The sequence below is a fragment of the Salvelinus namaycush genome, chromosome 13 (genome assembly GCF_016432855.1).
Source record: "Salvelinus namaycush isolate Seneca chromosome 13, SaNama_1.0, whole genome shotgun sequence".
Taxonomy (NCBI): domain Eukaryota; kingdom Metazoa; phylum Chordata; class Actinopteri; order Salmoniformes; family Salmonidae; genus Salvelinus; species Salvelinus namaycush.
Window position 1 is genome coordinate 18,330,532 of NC_052319.1, and position 12,166 is coordinate 18,342,697.

At 42.3% G+C, this 12,166-nt stretch overlaps 1 protein-coding gene across 2 annotated transcripts in view; it reads left to right on the forward strand.

Moving 5' to 3' along the window:
* The window catches only part of LOC120058311 (band 4.1-like protein 5), a 43,965-nt gene extending 32,137 nt beyond the window's left edge, over nt 1-11,828 (forward strand). Inside the window, exons 17-25 of one of the 2 annotated variants that reach the window (XM_039006879.1) lie at nt 1,966-2,126; nt 2,484-2,575; nt 3,651-3,779; nt 3,991-4,055; nt 8,110-8,191; nt 8,329-8,421; nt 8,628-8,690; nt 8,862-9,001; nt 9,731-11,828. In XM_039006879.1, the coding sequence (XP_038862807.1) occupies nt 1,966-2,126; nt 2,484-2,575; nt 3,651-3,779; nt 3,991-4,055; nt 8,110-8,191; nt 8,329-8,421; nt 8,628-8,690; nt 8,862-9,001; nt 9,731-9,797 (892 nt within the window). In that variant the 3' untranslated portion in view covers nt 9,798-11,828. Of the gene's footprint in view, nt 1-1,965; nt 2,127-2,483; nt 2,576-3,650; nt 3,780-3,990; nt 4,056-5,550; nt 5,671-8,109; nt 8,192-8,328; nt 8,422-8,627; nt 8,691-8,861; nt 9,512-9,730 lie in introns of those variants that run through there. The other variant, XM_039006878.1, reaches the window with a different exon arrangement.
* Nucleotides 11,829-12,166: the final 338 nt, after the last annotated feature.

Sequence of the window (12,166 nt, forward strand, 5' to 3'; positions counted from 1 at the left end):
AGAATAGTCACACACAGCGGATAGTCACTGAACACCTAATACAGCAAGGCAGGTTAAGTCCTATTCTGTACGTTATGCTATATTTCTCCTCTCCCTCTCTATTCCACACTCCTCTTTTTGACTTTTACATTCCTCCCATCTTGTGTTAACCGTGCTATACCTCCTCACCCTCTTTTCCTTCAACTTTCTGTCCAGGCCGCTCCCCCCTCTCACCACCCAATGCTGTGACCCTCTCCTTCTCCTCCTGGAGGTGGGTGGGCGGACTCCACTGGACCTTATCACAACCTTTCCCCTGTCTCACCCACCTGTCTCACTAGGACCCTAGCATAATCTTCAACAAGAAGCAGACCAGACCAATCTCTCTGGCGCTGCGCTCAGGTGCCGCCACACTACCTGGATTTGTTCACTCCCCCGTATACCACCTCCTCACTCAACCACTGAAACTGAAATGCATCACACCCCTCCCCAGTGAAACTGTCCAGGGCTGGCAAGAAAGATTGACAATAACCAGCCTGTTGACAAGAGGAGAGAGCATGAACCCACTGGACCACTGTTCTGTTCCATTATAGACAGACATCCGTCTCTCTGAAGAATGACTTTATTATCCAGGGATATTAAATGTTCCTTTTTGGCCTTCACTGCCCCAAGCAGTTGGTTTTATCTGTTATATTTCATATGGCTGTCTTTGTCTAGTCTTAATCATCCAAATATTTGATTCAACCCACATTTTATGAGTGATTTTTATCTATATTGGTACGTTTTATGGATCTGCACACGTTTCTAATGTTGTTTAAATCTTGCTTTTTCTGTGTTGAATTAATGCACAAATTATGAATACAGATAGATGGAATAAATACTTCTAACGGTGTATTGTTAGTTCCTAGCTGGTTAATTTTAATGTTCTCTAGTATTTCTATATGTTGACACTACTGGTACTTTCACAGCTCTACCAATGAAGATTTATTTTAAATTAGCTTCCTGTTTACATTGTCATGTGACCAAATATTGTCTCTGTATTGTACTTTATTGAGACCTTTGATAATGAATAGCATTTTTTTTTAAGAGCTTGACTCCACTTGTAGGTAGGCAGTTTATGGTTTCAGTGTACACATGTTTATGCTTATTTCTTATTTTTCTAGAGGCAGTGAGTGCTGTTTAGCTGAAATATGGTCACGCTGATCCCTGTGGGCTAATTATTAGCAGCAGGCAGCATGTTCTTTACCATGAGGGAGGGAAGGTGTCTCCTCTAAGAAAACTGAAACCAGTTGTATCAAAGCCTCTTCCAGCCTGTAATCTCACTGCAGTCACTTAAGGAATGTGACTCACTAGCTAGTACACCTCCCCCACTCTATACTCCCTCTACCCCTCCAACACTCCTCTCATGCCTGTCTCCCTTTCCCTCCCAAACTGAGAGAGATTTGTATGAATGAGGCCCATGTCATCTAACATGATACCTGGTGTGTCAGATGTACAGGTCTTAAGGCAGTATGTGTGGTAATATTCTTCTCAGCATTCATCGGGTCTTTGTCCTCCGGCTGCAGCCGAGTGTAAGCTACAGTATACCCTGCCGGAGTTTAGCAACAAAAGTTTCATGTCACAATTCCAGGCCCTCTTTGATGGAGGAAACATGCTATTTTGTAATTCCCATACAGTGTATTCTTACTTGCGCTAATTTGAGGGCTGATCAAGCAACTGAGTTACAATCGTAGTTATGGATATGGGGGCATTTCTTTCATCCATGTTTACTTGAGTAGGATCCAGGGTGCTGAGCCTCATGCACTGTCAGTATGACAAACTCTTCAGTCTTTGTCTTCCAGAGTGTTCAGGTAAGTCATTCTCATGTTAAGGCCCTGAGTTTTTCCTGCTCAGTCACATGGCCAGGAAAAACCTCTGTCCCCTACATGTTGGTGTATCAATGTGTGTCTCTGTCTATCCTCATGTCCTGTCCTCCTCTCCCCCCTGCAGCATGCCACTGCCCCTCGTAGCTGATCTGCTGGAGACGTGTGTCGATGATGTCATCCGGACACCTGTTCCCATGGCGACAGCAGGCCTGCCTGCGGAGGCGGGGCCAAGCATGGCAGCCTCCGCCTCCAGCCTCACGGCAGACGACACAGTCTCTCTTGCTGGTGAGCTTACACACACACACCGACAACAGTCATGCAAATACTAGGCTTACTATAGGTAACCGTAGTAGTAAAAACCTCCATTTAAAAAGTACTCCCCCTTGCAAATGAAGTCGTTCGGTAAGGTTGTATAATGTTAAAAAGAAGAGAACTGCCTTACAAATATCCTGCCTACCAAGGCATCTTTTGTAATGGGAGGATAAGTACACCAAAAAATGCTTTTTAAAAATGTCAGTGTTATTGAAAGTTACGAATGGGACTATGAAATGTTTTCGATAGTTAGATTTTCTCTGTGTGCTCCACAAGGATTGGTGTTGGTATGTGTGCTGTGAGTAATGACTGTTTGTGTTTCTCCCACAGAGGCGGCAGCGCGGCTGAAGCAGCTGGAACTGGACAGTGCCCCACTCCCTGTCCCTTCCAGAGCTAACGTCAATCTCAACATGAACAACCAGGTCAGTGCACTGAGCTGGGTGTGGAAGAGGAAAAGAGCAAATGGAAGGGCGGATATATTCTGCATGCCCTCTGTGCTCAAAGACAGAGACATGCATACTGGGTACATACACTCTTGGACTCATGCACACACATTAACGGGAACACACACCACACTCTAAAGGGGACAAAGCCTGCTTAATGTCACTCTCGCGAGCAGCGCTGCATTGTAACGTATGGGAACGGGAGCCGAGAGCTGCATGGACAGTCTCTGGTGGGAGTGGGACAGTTTGTCAAAACAAAAGCATATGTGTGATATTTGATTTCGTAGGTAAGGGCAGGGGGTTTGCCACTAGTTTGAGTTTCTCTGGGACCCTAATGGGTTCCATATGCTGATGCAAACAGTAGGTCACTATGACAGGCTAATGTATAGACACAATGGCAGACAGGGAGCACCCCAGCAGGGTGTGAGTGGGGCTGGGTATGGGTATGGGCAAGGGGGGCACAGTCAGATACACTGTGCCCCCCTTGCCATACAATGGCGAGCCATTGTATGGCAAGGGGGGCACAGTGTATCTGACTGCTCATAACAAAGCTATTGGTGATTTTAAAGATGTTTACTAAAGCGTGACACTTCCTCGTGTGTGTATATTAGGAAGGTATGGCTAGTTTTAGGTACTCATTTTCGACTCAGGGTCGCAAATAACTATTTTCTGAAATAGTTGCCGCACCAATGTGGAAGGTCAGACAAGATGTGAAGCTCAACTTCCCGCCTCCTCTCAGACCTCTCGTCTGTAAGGTTACTATGTTTATTTATCCAGAGGGAGGTGGAAGGCAAAGGATACCTTTTATTTATTGAACCTTTTATTTAACTAGATAAGTCAGTTAAGAACAAATTCTTATTTACAATGACGGCCTAGGAACAGTGGGTTAACTGCCTTGTCAGCTCGGGGATTCGATCTAGCAACCTTTCGGTTACCGGCCCAACGCTCTAACCACTAGGCTACCTGCCGACATAACTACAACCTTTCCATTGTCCTTCCGTGTGTTTGTCTGCGTGTTTTGTGTGCATGTGATTTCCCCCCCCCCCAACCACAGGAGGACGTGGTGAAGCTCACAGAGAAGTGTCTGAACAGTGTGGGCAGCAGCCCTGTGCTCGCTCCACTGCGCCCCCCAGAGGACCTGAAGAGCAACATCCTTAAAGCTCAGGCAGAGGCTGCCCTCAAGGTACTTTACTGGACTCTAGCACTCCGTCTGTGGACACTCAGAAATGATCTTGGGTCAGCATCGAAATTGCATAGGGATGCTTTGGATTCTTAGATGTAAATGAAGGTGTGTTGTATAAGTACTGTAAACCCTTGGATTTTGGATACTGCTGCAATTTTATATTGATTCTTCTAGCCCTCTCCTCGATGTACTGATGTTCTGTATGTTATAGGGATCACTGGAGGAGCACGTTGTGATCGGGGACAAGAACACCAACCTACAGGAAGCATCAGCCAGGTGAGTGAGGTCACAGAAAGACAGTATGGTTGTGTTCCTAGTCTCTACCCTTCACACAGAAATGTGCAGTGTTTCACTCCACCTCATGCATTAAGAGGATTGGACGACCAGACTTTATTGTACATTATTTGATGAGAAAGGAAACCCCCATCTTGGAATGATGGGTGGCAATGATGGGTGGCAGGTAGCCTAGCAGTTAAGAACTTTGGGCCAATATGAAAGGTCACTGGTTTTAATTCCAGAGCCGGCTAGGGGGAGAATCTGTGCCCTTGAGCAAAGCACTTTACCCTCGTCACTCTGGATAAGAGAGTCTGCTAAATGGCTAAAATGTAAATGGGATATCCCTGAGCTACCCCAACACTCCACAGCCAGCCTCAGCCAATCAGAACCTCCCTGCCGCTCAAGTCCATTAGCGGCTAGAATATTAATGAGGACTCTTAGCATAATTCTGTTATGACAATAATCCCTGAATCAACAGCTCATTCCCAGGGGATGACCACTTATCTGTGGGGCGGGACTCTTGTGGTTGATAGACAGTAGTGGTTCTTCCAGCAGCTATTCTAAAGTGATTTTGTATAGAGCTGAAGATTACAGGCTGACCACACTGCTCGCATAGCGAGCGTTGCAAAATAAATTTAGAAATCTGTTATTCAATTATTGCACCCACACTGCTCGCGCGCGTCAACGAGCGTTTGCGTTGCCAAGGGCTACAATAGAACTCCTTTCTATTTCTGACGCAGATCGCTCTGCAAGTCCTGCCTCTCCCATCTCCTCATTGGTTTATAGAAGCAGGTACCCACGTGCCATCTCCTCATTGGTTATACCCACGTGGGTGATTGAAAGACGAACTGTGTTGCCAGTCGGTGTAGTAATACTATGAAAGTTTAGATGCCAATCCCCATATAAATTCAAAGATGAAAAGGCCTGGAAGGAGGAGAGATGACTAGAAACGATTCGGTTGACCGTTTTATGTGTGGATTAATTGTCGGAGTAGAGGACTTTGTGCATTTCAGGTAAAATAATAACTCAATGTTTATATCCAAGGACAAATTAGCTAGCAACAGCAAGCTAGCTAAATAGAACAAATTAGCTAGCAAGTGCAAGCTAACGAGCTAAATTGCCATAAATGTTTAATGCTTTTCGACCTGTTCCCAAATTTAATGTAATTGGTTCAGTTTGTTTTGTTATTTTAACCTGCGTGTCGTGATCACGTTTGGTGTAGGGGGACAAAATACATTTATGCACGATGGCGCACGCGCGCTGCCAGTTTGGGTTCCGTGTTAGTCTGAAAGAGCTCAAACCTAACACTTCAAAGCAAACAATGTGCACAACAACAAGAATCGATGCAGCTTGTGTGTACAGTGTGACTCACCAAACTGAAACTGTGACTCGCATTGAAAATCTCAAATAGCCTATACAAACGGAATGTTGAATGTTAGGCTGAGTGTTGGTGTGGTGTAGATCTCTCCAAATGTCCACTGCTCGTCTGTCCCAGGCTGAAGGTGCGTAGTGGGCGTATGGGCAGCAACTCGTCCCTGTCTCTGACTGGACGTCCTGAGAGACATGAGTCATGGGACCTGCTCAAACCCACACTGCTGACCAATGCTGGGGCCAGGTGAGACTGCCATTTGAAAGTTTTGTCTTTTTTTTTTCTTTTTCTTTTTCAATGTGTTCTTGCTTAATTCTTCTTGAAGTGCCTTTGATGGTTCCTATGGGATGCTTATCGCCCTGTGTAAAATGATGTATGCATATGAGATGGAGGGAGGGAGTGGGCCACACCCAGATTAGAGGGGGCCACCTGTCCCGTTCTCCCGGCCATAAGGTACTACAGCCTCAGGACTACAGCTCCATCTGAGAGAATCATTTGAGATATACTGTATATTACCTCTTAGTTTCTAGTAGTGTTAAAGAGTACTCGAGGACTGGAGTGGGGAAACACGGTGGTAAGCTACTAGGCTGTATGTCGCAGAACTCAAGACAAAGCCGTTGTTTTTACACAGCTCTCTGCTACCATCTGGAGGAGCATGGGAGTCATGTGTGCCCATGACTAAATTCTGCCTTGATACATGTCTTAGGGGTGTGCATCTTTCCCTTTTCAAGACGATTCGATTTGTATGTAGATACATGGGCTCCGATACATTTTAGTTTGTAACCATCGTGTTTGTGAGAGTCATCTTTCCATGGAGGGGTCATAATGGTATCTAGGCCAAACCGTTCGATTATGTGAGAACGATTTTCAGGATGTCTCATGGTCTGACAAACACTCGAGCTCTGTCACCTTTCACTGCAGATGCGTAAGTGCGACATCAACCGATGCAGTGGATTGAGAAGCATCCAATGCAAAAAAAAAATGGATATCTCAAGCTTAAACTGCCAGATTTTAACGGGGATTGTTTAATATGTGTATTAGATTTCCGCGGGGCGTGGACAAATCGACTCTAGGAGGTTAAGTGTTTGAGCTAGTAATGTATCCATATTTATCGTTTACAAATTAGTAATGACATAGCTAGGGTTGCAAAATTATCAGTATATTTTCAAATTTACTGGTATCAGTCATTTTGGTAATTAACAGCAAATATATGGCAGTTATGAGAACTTGGTAAGTTATACTTGAATAACTTTAAAATGTAGTATTCATTTTGTATACATGTCCATGAGTTTCTAGTAGATGGACCATATGGTTCAAGAGACAATAGCCTACTAGTAATTAATGACGAAAGCATTTAGTCAACAATGGCATTATTTTCTATTACTCTGCAACTCTTCCAACTTGACTTTTTTCACAACTGCCAACAGTTTGACTCCAAAACATTGACAGCACATACATATAAATGTGTACTATATATATGGATATTTTATGCTGAAACCCTCATATTAAACACCAATGGTATTCACTAAGATGGTTTATTTGTTTTACAGCTTTGTCATTCTGTTATTTCAATAATCTTATTTTATAATTTCATATATTTTACACACAGAGGGCCAGAGATAGTTAGACACCTGTGATAATCTGTAGTATCCAAAAAGGCCACTAGATGTCATTTTATGAACTTCTAAATAAACCTTGAAAGGTACCAGAATTCTGAACTTTTCCAGTTATACCCTCCTTTTGCAACGCTAGACATAGCCAATGGATATATATAGCAAAACTTTGGATTTCAAAATTAAATGGTATTGACCGTTCGGAAGTTATTTTACGGAGCTTCTTTTCTCCTTCCGCAATGCAGTGTGCCTCGCAAAACTGAATTGCTGTCCTCGTTATGAAATTATTAACTTGACCCTGTATATCTAATAATGACCATATACACTGACTGTTTAAAGCAAAACTATTGCTGATGGTGAACCTGAACAATCACAAAATCGATTGTAAGCCCAGTTCAGCAGGTATAGCAAGATGAGTTGTCTCCAGCAGCTTGCTTTTATTCTGGTAAAACACAATTTTCAACAGCAGATAGTTGACAATAACCTAGCAAATTACAGGTTGTCACTACTAATGAAGCCTAATATCGCGCAAAACATTTTAGCATTTGAATGTTGGGAGTGCCATGCAGATGTGCAAGATCAGGAACAGGCCACCTAGCTCGTATTGGTCAGCGCGTGAAGCTGTTTGACCAGGCTACTGATATTGCCTGGGGTTGTTCGTCATGCAAAAGGACTTGCAGATCAATGACTGTCAACACAGTTACATGCTTAGTTTGACATTGAAGGAGAGGATGCATCAGTTTTCACAAAAGATGAGATGTAATTTTCAAAAGGCCGAAAGAAGGTATTATGAGCAAAACACATTGAATCGTGATTCGTTAAGTTTTGAGTCGATTTTCTAACAGACGCCTGCCACATTTTTGATTGGTTTGGGGTTCACGGACCGATGCACGCGTATCTTAAAGATTTGAATCGTTGAATCGTTACATCCATGTCTTTGCATATTAAGCACATGTCAGGATTTTATTTCCATTGAAAATGTGCACGTTAGCCTTGCAATTTCAGTACCTCATCAGACTCTAAATGAATGAAAAACTCTTATCCATCTGTCTTGTCTCTCTGTTCTCTTCAGTGTTGAAATGATGGCTGCGGATCTCATGCCGTCAGCAACCATGATGGCTGCTGAAATACTTAACGAAGGACTGCCATCAAAGGTTTCAAATTTAAGCTGTGTTTTGCTTTACCAGTTTCTCGCTTGCGTTGCATATAGCAAAATACATCTGAATGCACAGAAATAATTGTATGTGAATGTGTGAGCTGTTAACATAGCCGTTGGCTTGTCGCTACGCAGGCCAAACCAGAGGAGCTGGAGATGCCCACCCTGCCGCCGCTGCCGGTCCCGCTGAGTGATAACCTGATAGATTTCTCAGATCCAACCCCAGTAGTAAGTCTCTAGACCCCATCTGCCATAAAATAACCCTCACTGACTCATGTTTTAGCTACTGTAGCTGAATGTGGTTGTCCACAACAGTCAAGACTTAATAATAAACCAGTGTCTTAAAATTTCTATCACAATTGAGTTCATAGGCCTGCAGTATGTTGACAAGTGTGGCGCTTTGAGTGTAACTCTTGAACGTGGATCTCTTGTAGTTACCACCAGCACCAGTGCAATCTAAGTCCATGATATCACCTCGCTGGATCGTCCCTGCTGCAGTGAGTACTAGTGTCCTCTGGGCTTTAGTGCTCCTGTCTGTCTTTAGTCTGTCCATGATGGACTTTCCTCAGGGCCTAAGTATGTCTGTCTTTTAGTCTGTCTGTCCATAGTCCATCCCTCATGTAGAGACTGACCCAGTCCACTTTCCTTCTCCTCCCATTCTAATGCAGCTGCCCACTGCCATCTTTACTAACGGCCTCCTTGACCCCTCTGCCAAGACCGCCGCCCCTCTCCAACCTGAAGGGGGGACTCTTGCCCCAACCCTGCACCCCCATCTGTTCTCTCAAACTCACAATGTGATTGCCACAAGGTAAATCAGTCATTACACGTCATCATTGCTGCCTTGTCCTAGTGCTGTTTTGATCATCTCATCTGGACATTGTGTTCATGGTAGCTAGTCTTAGTTGCTATGCGCTTTTGGCACCATGTCATATGCTATGTTTAGTATGCTGTGTAGAGAGTAGACCAAATAATTCCCCTTGTTATTAATGGAAGCTTGTTGTGTTTAACATCCCCTTTGACTTAATTATGTTCCTGATGAGCTTCCATATCTTGTTTTAATAACATGGTGAAGGCTAGAGCTTGATTTTTGATTTTATACTACATCTCTGCACAAGTTATGAAGTTTGGTTATCCTGTTGAATGAACTGTTAGGTAGGATTAATGTTGTGGACTCTAGAAGGTAGTAGGCTTTCTGGGTTTGTCATTTTACAATTACAAAAAAGCAGCGCTCGCGTCAAGTAAATTGTAGAATTTCACTGTTGGGTCTACTACACCTGTTGTATTCGGCGCATGTGACAAATAAAATGTGATATGATTTCTGCTGCAGGCAGGTCTCCTGAAACAATATGCATAGGATGATGGATATGCACTTTCTCATTTTGGCTTCTCATTACGTTGTGTTCTCTTGCGTCCCATTATACTGGTTAGCAATACAATATTACTGTTCTACTAGAATATTACTATTATACATGACTGTATGTTGTGCACACTGAAAGGTAGGAGTTCCGGGATTTTAATTTTGTACTCCTCTCACCAGCATTGTTGCCCAGGTACCCAAGAAGGACGGCACAAAGCCCAAAGGTCTGTTGACCACTGAGCTCTGAGAGGGAATCAGGGGGGCTAGCTTCTGCCCTGCTCACAACAAGTATGTGCTATTCCTGGCATTCCCAAACTAGTGGGCTACTTCCCACCCTTAACACAAGATTCATTATTTACTGCATTTCCAAAACTGGGGAAAGTTCCTGTCCTAGTGACAACCAGCAACTCCTATGGCATTCCCAAACCAGCTGCAATCATGAAATTGGATTATTGGAATTCCTTCTCACTACATTCCAGTTTAGAGAAGTATTTATTCTTTTTTTTTTTTTTTTTGTATTTTAGTACTTTAGTTGTGTGTCACTGGTCCTCTCATAAGCATTCCTAATTACCTACACAGTGTACACACAGTTCTTTTAGATATGTTTATAGCAGGAAGGGACTGCAATAAATGCTGAGAGCTAAGGAAGAGGACAAAGCAAAGATGACCATGTCTGACTGGACTCTTTGAGACAATTTTTTTGACACCCTTTGGCATTGGGTACATTCTTGTGTTCAGCACACCATCTCCACACAGCCCATTCAGGTAGATGATCTGTCAACCTGAGGCTGCCTACCTGGATGAAGAACCACTGTATCAAAGAACCTAGCCTCATCACTGTACCTCAAACCGCTGAATTAAATTGGAGCACTGGAACTGGACTCTTAATAGGATGACATTTTACTATTTTTATTTGATTTTGTCTTGTTCTTTTTTCCCCTTTGATTTTTTTAAGTGAATTGTATTGATCAAGCGCCAGCATTTAGTGTTCAGTTAGGACCTGGCTTTCACTAGAATGTTCTGATCCAGATTACGACTCGATCATCTGAGGATGACAACGGAAATCTGTAGCATGCAGGTATGAATTGAGCCACGCATAAGTCATATCTAAAACGTTATATCTTTTCTATATCCATATAAAAACACTAGCTACGACCTGCCTTATTTAGCTAGCTCAATGTGAAATTCTGATTGTGTAACTTTATACAACAAGGAACTACTAATACCTCTATTACTCCTGTGTCTAGGCCTATACTTACTGTACTTTTATTTTTTGTGTTACTGTATGTGATGGTAATTTCTCATCATGTAGTCTTGACACTGTTTCTGGATGTGGTCATCAATGATTCTCAGGCTGACACGGGAAATAGGCCTATCACAAACTGGCACTCCATTGGTTCTTCTCCAGACTAACCCAATCACATCTAGGATCTCTGGCGGTACGAGTGAGTCAGTCAACTCTACTATTGACTCACATAAATGTATTTCAGATATCAGACTTTTTATATGTTGCCTCTGTGGACGGTAGATCAGAAGTAGATATTTTGCGAGACTGTGTGCAGTAGAGGTAAAAGCAGAAGGAATTATTTTAAATACTGCTAATTTGACTAAGTCAACTGTGAGCTATTAACACCCATCTCAACAGAAAAGTCTTGAACATCACGTTTATTCATTTTTTTGTGAAGTTTCAGAATAATTGATGGTTTCTTGATTATGTTTTCGCTGGAATACTTAAAAGAACGGCTAAGCTTTGTAATACTATCTCTCTCTATTGGCTGTATCATGAGTTATCTAAACTGATTTGCCTGGCAAGAACATTCTGTGTCATATAAATGATTTATATCTGCATCAGAAATTGTAGAGATAGTGATTGACCAACATGAGTGCTCTGTGTACCTACCTAATAACTTTTCTTTTTGCCTCTATCTGAGATGAGACTTTTCTTAGGTAGAAATTATACTTCACCATGTAAGTGCAATTTTTGCTGTAGCTCTTCTACGTTAATTTATTCCTCTTTTTGTAAGAGCACCCTTATTCACACTGTATTTAAGTTGTTTGTAGATGTAAAAATTGCTCTAGGTATTGTCACCACACCAATTTGTATCATGTACATTGATCATCATTACTTTTGAAGGATTTGTAGACTGTTAAGCCAGTAGCAATTTTGTACAATGTAGTAAATTCTTCAAGTAAAAAAAGTATTCAAAAAAACAAGTGTGAATTCTTCCAATTAATATATCTGGGCCTTGTCTCTACTACGACAAATAAATAAATAAAAAATGTGAATCATATGTCCATCAGCATCAATTGGAACTGTTTATTGGTACTGCAGGAGCTGTAGTTCTGTTAGCACGTTCTAACACTAGAGGGCAACATTAGGTGATGTTGGACTCTGCCGTTTTATTATCAACCCTGTCTGTTTAGTGCTCTGTTTTAACACCACACTTCATTTGCCCCATGGGATTGGTCTCAATTATTATTTATTTTTTATTTATTTTTAATACTTAATAATTGTAATTGTGTCATGTGAAGACGAGGCTTAGTTCTTAACGTGTAGGCTAAAATGTATATTGATACCATGCACCTTTTATGTTGTGTTGTCTAATATAGTATCAG